This window comes from Cetorhinus maximus, chromosome 10 (assembly GCF_964194155.1).
Source record: "Cetorhinus maximus chromosome 10, sCetMax3.hap1.1, whole genome shotgun sequence".
Classification (NCBI taxonomy): domain Eukaryota; kingdom Metazoa; phylum Chordata; class Chondrichthyes; order Lamniformes; family Cetorhinidae; genus Cetorhinus; species Cetorhinus maximus.
Genome location: NC_135888.1, coordinates 29,833,169 through 29,847,591, shown reverse-complemented (window position 1 = coordinate 29,847,591; position 14,423 = coordinate 29,833,169). Strand labels below are relative to the sequence as shown.

At 43.4% G+C, this 14,423-nt stretch overlaps 1 protein-coding gene across 14 annotated transcripts in view; it reads right to left on the bottom strand.

Moving 5' to 3' along the window:
- The window catches only part of LOC144685612 (histone-lysine N-methyltransferase EHMT1-like), a 181,047-nt gene that overhangs the window by 105,147 nt on the left and 61,477 nt on the right, over positions 1–14,423 (bottom strand). For all 14 annotated transcript variants that reach the window (XM_078550313.1, XM_078550304.1, XM_078550306.1 and 11 more), the window contains one exon: positions 11,357–11,961. In XM_078550313.1, the coding sequence (XP_078406439.1) occupies positions 11,357–11,961 (605 nt within the window). The remainder of the gene's footprint in view (positions 1–11,356; positions 11,962–14,423) is intronic.

Sequence of the window (14,423 nt, the reverse complement as noted above, 5' to 3'; positions counted from 1 at the left end):
CTCCCCAGTCTCTCACCATTTATTTTTTTCATGTCCACCTGTTCTTGTTGTCTAAATACATTGGGAACAATTTAGAAGATGGTATTTCCTCTCCTACTTTGGTATCCTCATGCAACAACCCCAATCTAGAGCATGCAGATAATTTCCATGTAGCCCTCTACTGGACTTGGCTCGACTCCAAGGAATTTGAGGACAGAAAATGCATGACTTGCCTGACAGGTTTTTTTCCCACTCGCTGTAGGAAAACATCAAGCTGTTGCTCAGCATATCCCCTGAAAGTATGTCAGAGATCTGCAAACTGTAGTACCTACATCCAAACAGTGACTCAAAATACAAGCCAAGTTCCATCAATGATTTGAGTTTTGCATTTGAATTTGAAAATAATGGAAGAAGTAATGAAAAACTAAAACCTCTTCGATATTTCTCGTGTTAAACTTCAACACTTCATTCAACGTTTCTAACACTTGACTTTAGCTTTTCCTAGCATAAACCCTATCAGTAACTGAACCAAACAAGAGTAATTTTCCAACCTGACAGGTGATGTGGGGAGCTTTGCCAGCCAGTAGCAGATATTAGAAATACAGGCACACAATTTTCCAACCACGAAAATTTATCAGGAAATTATGCTCAGCACATGCTTGAGTTTCTGACATGAGCTCCCTTCAGGTAAGGTTCCCCAGCATAGAATCATAGAATGGTTACAGCACAAAAGGAGGCCAGTGATGTCCATGCTAGCTCTCTGCAATAGCAACTCAGATAGTTCCACTCCTCTGACCTTCCCCCATAGCTCTGCAAGTATTTTTTGCTTCAGGTGCTTACCAATTCCCTTTTGAAAGCCACAATTGAAAATGCCTCCACCACTGCCTCAGGCAGTGCACTCTACAGCCTAATCACTCATCTGCTTGAGTATTTATTCACCTATGGTTCTTATATCAGTGACCTTTAGTTCTCAACCCCATCGCCAGTAAAAACAGTTTCTCTCTATCTACTCTTGCCTGGAGTCCAATGGCTTTGAAAACCTCTATCAAATCTCCTCTCAAACCTTCTCTTCTTTATCAGGCCCAGCTTCTCCAATTTATTCATGTAACCTTAGTACGTCATCCATGGAACCATTCCAGCAAGACCACAAAGTTGGAAAATTACCCCTTTGAATCCAACACTGCTTTAACAAGATGATGCCAGGTTTCAGAACCTGTCTTGTGTAAAGAAATTCAATTCTTAAAACATGTCAAACAACAAGAAATTGTAAAATGAAAACAGAAAATGCTGGAAATAGTCAGCAGGTTTGATACCATCGGTGGAGAGAAAATCGGAGTTAATGTTTCAGGTCTGTGGCCCTTCAATTCTGGTTTTATAAATGAAATTGTACTACAAACTGACCCACGGTTTCTTTCATCATCTTACAACTTTCGAGACTTTTGTAATCTCGACTTTCAGACTGAATCTTGAGATATGAAGAAGCTGATATAATCTTTCATCTGGTGTTGCACAAGTATATTGATAGTCTGCACTGATATTCACTGGGGCAACAATTCAACAGTCCATGTCCAAATACAGCAAGACCTGGACAATGTCCAGGCTTGGGTTGACAAGCGGCAAGTAACATTCAAGCCACACAAGCGTCAGGCAATGACCATCTCCAACAAGAGAGAATCTAACTATCACCCTTTGACATTCAATGGCATTACCCATTACTGAATCCCCCACTATCAACATCCTGTGGGTTACCATTGACCAGAAACTGAACTGGATCAGTATATGAATACCGTGGCTGTAAGAGCAGGTCAAAGACTAGGAATCCTACAGTGACTAACTCACCTCCAGACTCCGCAAAGCCTATCCACCATCTACAAGGCACAAGTCAGGAAAGTGATGGGATACTCCCTACTTGCCTGGATAAGTGCAGCTCCAACAACACTCAAGAAGCTTGACACAGTTCAGGACAAAGCAGCCTGCTTGATTGGCACCCCTTCCACAAACATTCCTCCCTCCACCACCAACAAACAGTGGCAGAAGTGTGCATCATCTACAAGATGCACTGCAGAAACTCACCAAGGCTCCTTAGGCAGCACCTTCCAAACCCACAACCGTTACCATCTAGAAGGACAAGGGCAGCAGATACATGGGAATACCACCATCTGGGGATTCTCCTCCAAGCCACTCACCATCCTGACTTGGAAGTATATCGCCATTCCTTCACTGTCGCTGGGTCAAAATCCTGGAACTCTCTAACAGCAATGTGGGTGTACCTATACCACGTGGACTGCAGCGGTTCAAGAAGGCAGCTCACCACCACTTTCTCAAGGATAATTAGGGATGGACAATAAATGCTCGCCTAGCCAGTGACGCCCACCTCCTATAAGTGAATTCAAATAAAACACACCGTACCCTTGTTCGGCAAGAGGGAAAATTGCTTCACTCCTGATCCCTCAAGTGCTTATGTATGCAGAATGAGGGCAAGATCAGACTAGGTTTTAAAGTCTTTCAGTTAGCACTCATACCATTATTCATAAATGAGTAATTGACATATGGGAACGTACTACAGGTTGACCATTGCTCGAACTGTAGGCCAGTAAGCAAGTCAATCCCTCAGGAAAGGTGAGCATTAAGTTATAAAGGGGAAAAAAATGTCAAGGACCGTGGCATTAGAGCACTGTTTATAAATATTTTTTAAAATTCTACAATTAATACACTCCAGTCGTTTTTAAAAAATAAAATTACATGGTTCACTGGAAACGCCACACTTATTGCTCTTCCCAGTTGGCTAAGTGCTTGGTATCAATGTTGTGACATCAGATTCAAAAGTCAGAATGAAAATCAAAATCCTAGAACTCCCTCCCTCACAGCACTGTGGGTGTACCTACACCACATGGACTGCAGCGGTTCAAGAAGGCAGCTCACGGCAGTCTTCTCAAGGGCAACTAGGGATAGGCAATAAATGCTGGCCTAGTCAATGATGCCCACATCCCATGAATGAATTAAAAAAAAGAAATAACAATGGTGTCTGGCAGTCAAAGCACATGTCAGCAGCTTTCCTGTCCCTGAAGGGCAGTTGTAAAATAGATGGGCTTGTATGTCAATCTAGATAGTTGAAAAATTCTCTAATTTAATAAATTTAACTTCAGATATTGCCATTCTGGAATTGGAGATCAACCTCTGGATTGCCGATCCAGTACTGTAATCACTGTACTACCTATGGTTTTTTTTTTCAATGATTCGTGGCAGATGTTCTTCGTTAATGCAAGTAGTTTCTTTCTGGATAAACCACTATTGATGACTGTCCGTAAAGGAAATCAGCATCAACATGCCATCCTCTTCCAGTTAGAAAATGAAACAAACTTTTTACAAGAACGACATTTAATAGAAAAACAGACGGAAAGGAGCAAAGCATTTTAGTCATGTAATTTTCAGCATTTAAGACATTAACGTTTAGTTGCTTTAAAGTGGCAACTTGACTACCATTAATTGGGAAGGTCAAAACACAGGACAATAAATGTAATATCGTTGTAAATATTTTACATTTAGAACAGTTTTCTGAGAAAGATACTGAAGCAAACAAGAATGCTTGTCAACTGATTTACTTCAGGGCAGAATTTTGAAGTCGGCGTGAGGGTGCGATTAGCGGGCCCAGGATCAGCCGAGAAATGAGTCGCCACCTGCAATTTCATGCTGGTGGGCCAATTGAGGCCCGCCCATTGTGAAACGCGGCTCCTCAATGGTCGGGAAAGAGCGGACAGGGGCGGGTGTCAGTTGGCCACCAGGTCCAATGTCAACCGGCAGCCGGTTTTGAAAGCTGCCATGGAAGAACGTCTCCTCTGCGTTTTCAATATTCAAGTTGTGGAGTCCAGTGCAGCTGGACACGGCAGGCGGAAGGGCAGGCTGGGATGGCACATGGGCCCCACTTATCAGATGAATGCCTTGCAGTCCTCCTGGAGGTGGTGGCTGCCAGGAGGGACACCCTTGTCCCCAGAGGTGGTCACCGCACCTCACAAAGAGAGCATGGGAGGAGGTTGCAGTGCTGGTTAGCAGCCATGATGTGGTGCAGCACGCCTGGGTGCAGTGCCAGAAGAGGTTCAATGACCTGCTGCGCGCAGGAAGGGTGAGTACTGCGTTGGCATGGGTCAGTGTGCAGAAGTGTTAAGGTGTCTCCGTCCACCCGTGGACCTCGGGGTGTTGGAGTCTGAGTGGCAACTGTTAATGATGCCAGAGCTGGCCAAGGGGGTGAGACCTGGCTGCTTGGAGTGAGTGCCTTGCAACTCGGATGTGCCCTGTGAGGTATTCCTCAGTTGGGGTTGACCAGGCTGCAATGGCGCTGCAGGTAGAGTGTGGACTAATCAATGCTCCTCTGTCCTTTAAAGAGAAGATGAGCCATAGTCAGGGAGGTCATGTATAGGTGGAGGCCCAACCAACCTGCTACTGCTCACCAGGTTCGAGCAAGATGCTCTTGAGCTGGAGAGCCAGCATGCTCCATGTGCAACCAGGAGTGGACAGGCAGATGTGCCAGATAGAGGTAAGAGTGCAATGCACAGAGGTGAAGGTTTCGGATTGTGCAACCATTCTAGTGCAGTCCCTTCATTGATGGGAGCCCCAAACCTGGAGTCCCCATTGATCATTGAAAGACAAGGGCACCATGATGCAGATTTCCATTGTCTCACCAGTGTGCCTGGTATGCACAGTGAGTGTGGTGACTTTAACTAATGACATGTCCTCATTCTCCCTTAGATTCACCAGCACGCACTCGTTCTCTGGACCCTGAAGGGCCACCCCAGACGCTGGAGCACCACCAGGCTTCATTTGCACCTGTGTCACACCCGCTCTCTGAACCAGGCAGCAGCAAAAATACCAGCACCTTGGTGGGCATTAGATCAGCAGCAAGAATGTCGGTGCACATTTGTGAGGGCACTTCACACTTGCTTCAGGTGTAGGCAGAGGCAGAGTGCGCCCAGGGCGCCTGCAGTTGGAGAACTGCTGGGGACCAGGACGATGCTGAGTCGAAGGCAGATAATGAGCCTCTGGAGTTGTCCATTAGGTGGCAGATGCTGGATGTCCAGTGAGATGTGCAGGAGGATCTGGCGGAGATCCATGAGGGTCTGCGTGCCATTGCCTTCATTGTGGAAGAGTCCATACGGAGCATGAGCACTGCGTTGACCCTCATAGCTGAGCGCATTGCCTCCTCCATCAAGACAGTGGTGACTCTCATGGAAAGGCAGCTCCAGGGACAGAAACAGGGGTTCCTAGGTTTGCGCTTGGACCTGCAAGCACTCACACAGGCAATGACCTCAGGTGGTCAGTGCCAGTGTGGGAGATGGATAAGGCAGCCAGTATCCCAGCTAGGTGCCCGTCCATCAATGGTGAGCAGGGAGGTCCAGAGCGACCTCATGCTGGCACACGAGCTGCTTGTTGTCTCTGCGGGCTCCTTTCAGGGCGCTATAGATGATGGCAGCAGCTCCTCCGCCCCTCCACCAGTGACCGTCACATTTGATGAGGCTGCGATGGCTGGGGAGATGCCAGCTGTGGCACTGACCGCTCCCTACCAAGCAGGGACAGCACAGGCTCCACTAGCCAGAGGACGACCGCCAAGGTCATCAAGACAGCAGAGTCAGCAGGCTGTCTCCAATGCCAGTACCAGCGAGGAGTGGGGGGCACCAAGACATTACACTCAGAAACCTAAGTTAAAGGCACCATGAGCACAAGAGGGACAGTTCATGGCTGATTTTCTGTTCATTTATGTTTGGTTTATATATCTGCTGGTGTGGACATCAACACCAGTAATGGTAATGTTATCATGCATCAATGTGACAACATTAAATTTGCTTTGGTTCTGATGGCCTGAGTATGCTTCACCATTTTTCTTTCTGGTACAGGGTACGCCAATATGTAATGCTGGATGTGAGTGGCTCGATACTTTATTGCACAGGCATTGAGTGGACTTTGAGTGCAAATAAAATGGTCATTTCTGACGTCTGGAATGCAGGCGGCAGCCCTGGCATGAGGTGGAAGCAGATCTTTGGCAGCCTAGCTGAAGAAGCATTATGGGAACTGCCAGGGTACCTTGCACAGACTTGCAGAATATGCATCCTGTGGTCACACTATCTGCACGTTGATTGAGTGGAATCCCTTCCTATTGACGAAGGCACCCAGCTGACCCGCTGGCGCCTTGATGGCCACATGTGTGCAGTTGATGGCACCCTGGATGCAGGGGAACCCAGCAATCGCTCTAAAGCCGCTGGCTCGCTCAGCCTGGTAAAGAATAAAGGTCAGTACCCGCCTGAACAGAGCTTGTCACCAGCTTCACACAACTGTGGACAGATGATTGGGAGATCACACAGATCCCCCACTGACCCCTGAAAAGAGCCAGAGGCGTAGAAGTTAAGGGCCATTGCAACCTTCAGAGCCACTAGCGTCCACCCACACAGTCGGAGCTGATCTCAGGCCCAATCATCTGGCAAATGGAGGTCATGGTCTTCCCTGAGAGGCAGAGCCTCCTTTGGCATTGCACTTCAGACATATTGAGGTAGCTGCATCGCTGCCTGGAAATTCTGACAACAGGACAGAGGTGTCTTCTATGGCCCCTTCCACCTTGGTCTTTCTGCTGGCCCTGCACCTCTCCTCCCACAGGTCCCTCCCTTGGAAGCTACATTGGGACACCTGGCCTCCTCTCCCTTCTACCCCTCTCTTCCCCCTCATGCCACCAGTGGAGACCACAATCCCCATTATCAGGTAATGGAAGGCCAACTGATACCTGGAAGGATCCAGAGAGTCTGAATCCTCTAGGGGCCTCGGAGACACCAATAAGTCCTGAAATGAAGCCCCAAACAGTGATGCCAAGTACCAATAAGCAACCAGCAGCAAACTATCTCCAAAACTCCTCACATCTCACACTGGCAATGCTGCTGACCCTTTTTATCCCACCCATGGATAAGGTTTAGCAAATTGTTGGTTGCCCGCCTGCCCTTTTTACCCACAAGACGAGCGCAAAAATCACACAGGCAACGTAAAATCCAGTTTAATTGCCTTTTTAATGGCCTTAATTGGCCTCGTAATTGATGGCGGGCGTGGCTCCAACTCCCGCGCACGCCCACCAACCGAAATATCGCGCAAGTGCATGATGACATCGGGACGCTCACCCGATGTCATCACACGCTATTTTATGCTCGAGCGGTTTGGGCGCATGCCCGCCCGCTCAGCGAAATATTTTGCTCCAGAATTATAAAACAATATAGAGGCACTGACTTTTTAAAACATCAATTTTCTAGTTAGCTTTCAAAACAAAGGGACTAGGTTTCTTATTACAGTTTCCTGTATAAGAAACTTAACCTCAATCTCAAGTAAACTATAATCTCATAGCGATTAGTAGCAATAATAAGATAGCACATTCACTTTGACACAATTTCTTCTGTGAATATGAAATGGCAATATGCAACTGCTGGGAATTGGGTAGTTTATTTTGACTGGGAGGGAGTAGCAGCAGTTCACAAAATACATCTGGCAGTTTCCGAATACTGGGAATCACAGCTCCAATGGATTGTGTGCTATGTTGTTAATTGCACAAAATGCCTTAATACAGGGATAACATTCTCCAGGTCTGGAAAAATGTCTACTCATAGGATATCGTTAGAATGTAATCATATTCTATTCTGAGAGTTGGCAACTCAGTTATCCACTTTTTCAAAAAAAGACTAAATATATTCCAACACTATTCATTCGGTAGACATTAACATTCTAGCATGCCAGTAATGTCTACTAGTCGTTTACCTAACTCATTACTGGGTCCTTGTAAAAAACATGATTTATGACAATCCATAAGCCAACTAAATCAAATGATAACAAATGAGTGTGCTATAGTTACTTTAGAATAAAAGAAATCTAACACAATCCATATTTCAGCCTCCAATATCGTCTACAAACAAAGTCACGAGAAATTTCACATGCTTTGATAGACTCAAGCATATCTGGTGCACAACAGGTTTAACTATCACCAGAACTAGCTGGATCACATCAAATGCTGTTGGGCCTCCCACACCTCTGGGAAATCAGCTCACAGCTCCACCATCATTCCAGAGAATAGAAACAACCCATGGCTTCTCTTCTCCACTACCAACTGTCTCCATGTATCCTTCTCCTCTGCTGCTTTCGTCCACACCTTCAACAACAAGTAAAAGCAGCTCATGGACTCCATCAGTGACAATCCATTCAGTTACTTCCTCCTCCTCCTCCCCCCGCCCGCCCAACAAGCCAAACAGACTCCCTCTAGCCCTAGTTCTGAACCTGCATCAGTATCCAATTTCTCTCCAATCTCCCTTCAAGCCGTCTCTGACTTCAACTTGTCTATAAGCCCATCTGTTGTTCACTTAACCACATTCTCACTGAACCGCTGAACATCCAACTTCTCTCCTGGGCCTTAATACTAGCCAGAATTATAAAGTTTCCTCTCCTCAAAGAACACGAGTCCTAGTCTGTGTAAATTGCGATATGATCTGTAACCTCCCTTTTTGCACCAACCTCCTTAACCATATTGTAGTATCCAAATTTGTGCCGCTCTTTCCAATAGCTTCACGTTTCAATTAATCCAATTAGCTGTTCAGCCCTCCCCGGGCACTAAAACAGCCCTAAGTCAAAGTCACAAATGATAACCCGCACAACTGTGGTACACTATCATTCCTTGTCCTCAAAATCCTTTTACAGCTACTGACAAATCTATCCTCCTTCAACAGCTTTCCTCCATTGTCCAGCTAAGTGCAACTCCTCTCTAGGCTCCACTCTTACCTATGAAATCAAAGGCAAAGTATCTCCAACAATGATTTGTCTTCCCATCTCCACAGTATTACCTCTGGATTTCCAAAAAGATCTAGCCTTGGCCTCCTCTTCATCCTTATCCACATACTGCCTCTTAGCAACACCACAGATACACATGGTATTAGCTTCCACAAGTACATTGATGACACCCAGCTCTACATCATGCTCTAGACAGTCGGGGCCCCATGCTCTGGAATGTTCTCCCTAAAGCTCTTAGTCTTCCCACTCCCCTCTTCTTTTTAAAGACCCTCTTTTATACCATTTGCTTTGGTCAATCTTTTAATCAAACATCCTTTTATCTCCTTCACTGGCTCGGTGTCCATACTTGTCTCACTGTGATTCTACATGGAACTCAGTCATGGCAGGAGACTCCCAGGAGGACAACGGAAACTCTTTAGGGATGTCCTAAAAGCATCCTTGAGGAGGTCAAATGTCCCACCCACTCAGGGGAGTCCCTGAGTTGTGATTAATCAAAATGGTGAAGGTTCATTTGGGAATTCACCTCGAGACACTTCGTCGTGAACACACAAAGGCAAAGTCGAGGCATCAGAGAGCATGCACAAACCTTACAACAATTTATGAACCTCACCCTCCAAGCACCACCTGCCCCACATGTGGCAGAGTCTGCAGATCACACATAGAACTTATTAGCCATCTCAGAATGCATCACTGGAAATGGAAGCAAGCCATCCTGAATCCCAAGGGACTGCCTAAGAAGATGACTGTGATTCCGGGAAGAGGCTTGGAAAATCTTTCGACATTAAAGGTTACATAAGAGCAAGCTGTGATTTTCTATTCCTGTGTTGCATGCCAAATTAAATTTTGAAAAAGTTGTCATACAAAAAAGTTTAGAACTCATTACTGGCACTTTTGATTCATTCTTTCATCTTTTAGATAATCATTCCAAGACTTTTAAGATTTTCATACAGGTCGTTGGAAATATTTGAATTTGGTTCATTACAGTTGTCTTCTTAGGCAGTCCCTCGGGTTCATTACTCAACTTGTGTAACTTTCAGGGAAATAGCATCTTAAAAAGACTCCATTAAGTATTATAAAACAGACTACCAGACTAATTTCAGAAAGTTGAAATTCACCATCAAATTTGCACTATAAGAACAACATATTTCAGAAAGTTACATAGCATCTTAATTTTGGATGGTTCCTGTGAGCATTATCTATCCAGATAACCACTTCCCCCGTCCAATGTGGTTTAGTACTGTTTTATCAACTCTGTTAGTACTCGCGCATGATTTAGGTTGAAATGCAGCCAGTTTATGAGAGTACATCATTGTTGGAGTTTTAAAATTACTAAATTGATATCAAGACAAAACTTGCTAAAAATATTTGCAGTAAAATTAGTATCTTTACTGCAACAGTGCTTAACAGAATCAACATTTCACCATGGAAGAAGCTATGTAAAGCTGTCCATGTGTAAAAAAAGGCCTAAGATTAGAAATATAAATTTTGTTAAGAATCTGATCTTGCCATTTGTTTATAGTTGTAGATTTTGAAAAGTCTAATTGAAAACAATTTTCCACAGAGTTAAAATGGCATGTTTATATCTGATGAGCTCAGTACTATCTGAGGAATAAACACTTCAGTTTCTTAATCTATCCATTATAATTGTAGCATCTAGCATCGAAGAAAGCAGCTTCCTAACTACCAATCTTGTTCCATGACAAGTCCTTGCTTAGGATTCAATTTTAGGAGCAACATTATAACTTCTCTTTCCTTGAGTCTAAGTTTGTGCACTGGCATGCCAGTTAAAGTTAGACTGTGTAGAAACTCTGGAGTTTCTAGACTGCTCATCATCTTTTTCATCGATAGAATCAAAGCCGCTGTATTCTTTTAGTTCACCTGACAGCTTTTCTGAAACATTTTCATTTAAATTGAGTGAATCTTCACTTTTAGCATAAAGAATAGCCTTTGAACAGTAAGTTGTATCAATAATTGTCTCTGCCATTTTGCCACATTTAACCAATTCCATCATCTCAAACCTTCCCTCCCATGCCATCCCATCTTTCCCATTCCTTCTATCCCTCCGAATGCCATCTCCATCCCAACCATCAATCCCATCCCATATGGAAACAATCTCTCCAGCCAGGGCAACTTTGTTGTTGGGCTCCCCTTACCTTCTGCTGTTTCTGTTCTCTACCAAACCACACCCACACCCTCCACTGCTACCAACCATTGGAAGTCACACGTGCAGCACCCGCTGCAATCCTCTGTGTGCATCACATGCCTCCCCTGCATCAGCAGACACACCCCTTAAACTGGTCAATCAAAACACAGTCAGGCCAGACAAAAACTGAGTATTATTATTATAGATTCTAAATGGCTTTTAGGCTATGTATCAGTGTTGTGCATAATTGGACCTCTTTCTGTAAACCCAAAGTAACATTTTTTCACAAAAGCAAACAATTCGCTATTATCAATTTTTAATCCTTATCAAGACATCCTATATTTCAAGCAGTTTATTCCAAAATTTGAGTAAATTGTGGAAAATCATGTAACCAGTAGAAGTGGGTTTCATTTTTTTTGAAGGTTAAGAATTTCTCACCTGATTTGAGTTGAGTTTAGGGAGAGTCTTCCTCGCTCTGTGAATCTTGACCTCAGTACTGAGGCCTTGTGAAAGTTTTTTAGCCTGAGATGTATTTTCTTCTGGGTTTTCTTCTTGTGATTTGGCTGATGCCACATTAAGCGGTTTCATGGCTTGGTTTTGCAGAACTTCAACTGCACTTAAGTTTTTTACCTTGTTAACTCCTCCAGCCTTGCTAGGAGATGAAGGAAGTGTTTTGGCAGCATGACCAATTAGAGGAGTCCCAGTCTGTACCTGTGGTAAGGGTTTACTATTTAAAACAAATCCATTACTTCCTGTCAAAGACGTTAGTGTCAAATCATCTGAATTCATATGATTGCTTGCTTTAGCAGTCTTATTGTCTTCTCCTAATATTCCATTTTCATTTATCTGCTTTAGTTCACTTAAATCCCACGATGCTGTTTTTATAGTGTCCTGAGTGTTTTTAACTGATGTTTGATGATTCTTTGTCGAAGATGCTTCTTCACTCTTTCCACAAGAACCATTGGTTTCACCATCTGCAAACATCTCACAAACTTCCAGTGGCTTCTCTGTGGCACTCAAATTAGCAGCTTTGAGGTCACTTCCTGTAGAAGAGGTCACAACAGCTTCATTACTTCCTCCACAAGAACAGTACGTGGACAAGCTAAAGGGAGAATTGTGAGCGATAGCAAGTATGCAAAATGCTTAATATGTGCAGAAAGTTTTTTGGTACCCCAAGTCAAGAATAAATAAACATAGCAAACAAACAATTTCATAAAATTATTTTTATAGGGATGTTTAAGTTTCTACTTTGTGAAAAGATTAAAAACTAACTTGTAGGTCCTTGTCCTTGGTCTTTTAATGGAAATATGTAAAGTTTTACCTCTTCAAAAACAATAAAGGCACTGAAACTAGCTAGAGGGCACACTAAGTTTTATCATGTCTCGGGAGTCAGTTGTATTTGTGCGCAGCAACCACTTTATACAAAACTTTCATTATGTTAAATTTAAAATGTCAAACAGTATTGTAACATACAAGAACCATTCTGCATTAAATTAACTTATAAATATGTGCCAAATGATTTCACAAACTTCTAATTTAAATTCAGTCAGATTGGAAATAAGACAGTATTTGTACAATTACATTTTGGAACTGTGTTATTATGTGCAATATATAACCAGGTTGATTATTAAGGAGACACAAAATACAGAATAGTTTATCTAAACTGTCAAATTCATGCACAAAAAAGGTATTACAGAGGGTGCAGAGAAGAATCACCAGAATGATTCCAGGGATGAGGAACTTCAGTTACATGGATAGCTTGGAGTAGCTGGGCTGTTCTCCTTGGAGAAGAGGCGATTTGAGAATGAGGTTCAACATCCTGAAAGGTCTGGACAGAGTAGATAGGGAGAAACTATTCCCACTAGTGGATTGAGAACAAGAGGGCACTGAATTAAGGTGATTGACCGAGGCAGCAACAGCGACATGAGGGAAAACATGTTTATGCAACAAGTGGTTAGGATCTGGAATGCACTGTCTGAGACTGTGGCGGAAGGAGATTCAGTCGAGGCCTTTGAAATTATCTGGAAAGAAAAAACGTTGCAAGGCTATGGGGAAAAGACAGGGGAAGGAGACTAGTGGAGTTGCCCTTGCTGGGAGCTGGCACAGACCACATGGGCTGAATGGCCTCTGTCTGTGCTGTCACCATTCTATTAGCTATCCAATGTTGTACAATCATGAATCCTAAGACAACACCTCAATTTCCCAAACGTGTATTTTACCACCAATCAGTGAAATATCTTTGAATGTGAAATTTGGTGTATTTCAAATTTTGAATTCTTCCTTCTAGCAAGGGCCTAAAAAGTATATTTTTGCCAAAGTACTATTTGACATTATACTGCAACAGTTTCACTTCTAAATCAACAGCCATGATAAACACACCCTTCCATCCTACATGGCTTACTTTAAACTCAGCAGTTATCTATGAACTAAATCAACAGGCTTATCATAAAAATGCAGATTTTGATTTCCAGTTATGAAGTGTGCTAGATTCACAGAAAATATTTCAAGTGCTCTATGAGCCATAAAGCCTTCATGGAATTAAAATGCTTTGTTTATACAATATATTAAAAAAATACCAAAACTATGGCCCAGAGTTTTACCATAACAGAGATATTCTGTGTTGTGGCAAAGATAGCAGAAATACCCGAAAATCCTAAGAGCCACCCCCAAATACAGCATTTCCTATTTTCACGGAGGTGGGATTGGGACGTTTCACACATGTGCAATTTATGGAGGCAGCTGGCCATTTAAATCATCAGCTGCCTCCACCGAAGTGGGATTTTGGTAGGCCAGGAGTATGAAACCTCAAGTGTGCAGATTACATCAGGCAGTAGCAGGTTTGAACTTTGTGAATTTGTCTGGATAGCTGGGGTACAGGGTGCCCTTTTGGAGAGGTAAGGTACCACTTTGGATCTGGGCCCGGGAAACCTTTGGGGTAGGTAAGGTGCCCTTTGAAATTGTTAAAAGAAAACATAAATATGCATAACAAGGGCATAAACATATTACTGTCAAACTCATTGGAACTGTCAGAGACCTGTCAAAGTCAACTGTCAAAATTGTCAGAAGCAGCTGTCAAAACAATCAGAAGCACGTGTCAAGGGGACCTGTCAAAGGGAGCTAGCAGCTGTCAAACATTTAAAAATCCTACCCTTTAAATCTTTGAAAAAAATTGTCAGGAGTATTAAATAAAAATGTTTGCTATTTCACTATCAGTTGACATAAGCCTACATTACTGGATTAGTGCTGCATAACTGATTTCACAACTATCCATTATCACAGTAGGGTGCCTGCCATTTCACAGTTTGATTGAGAGCTATAAGTGGTTATAGACGCTTTGATCTGGGATTATGAATTCCAATGCTTGTTGTTATAAGGGATTATGCACTTGAATGAAATGTTTGTTGTCATAAGGCTTTATTTAGTTGATGGAATGTAAATGAAGTAAGTAGGCGAGTTGGCATGTTAGGTGTAAGGGCAAAGGATGGTGGGTGGGGGGGCCATAGGC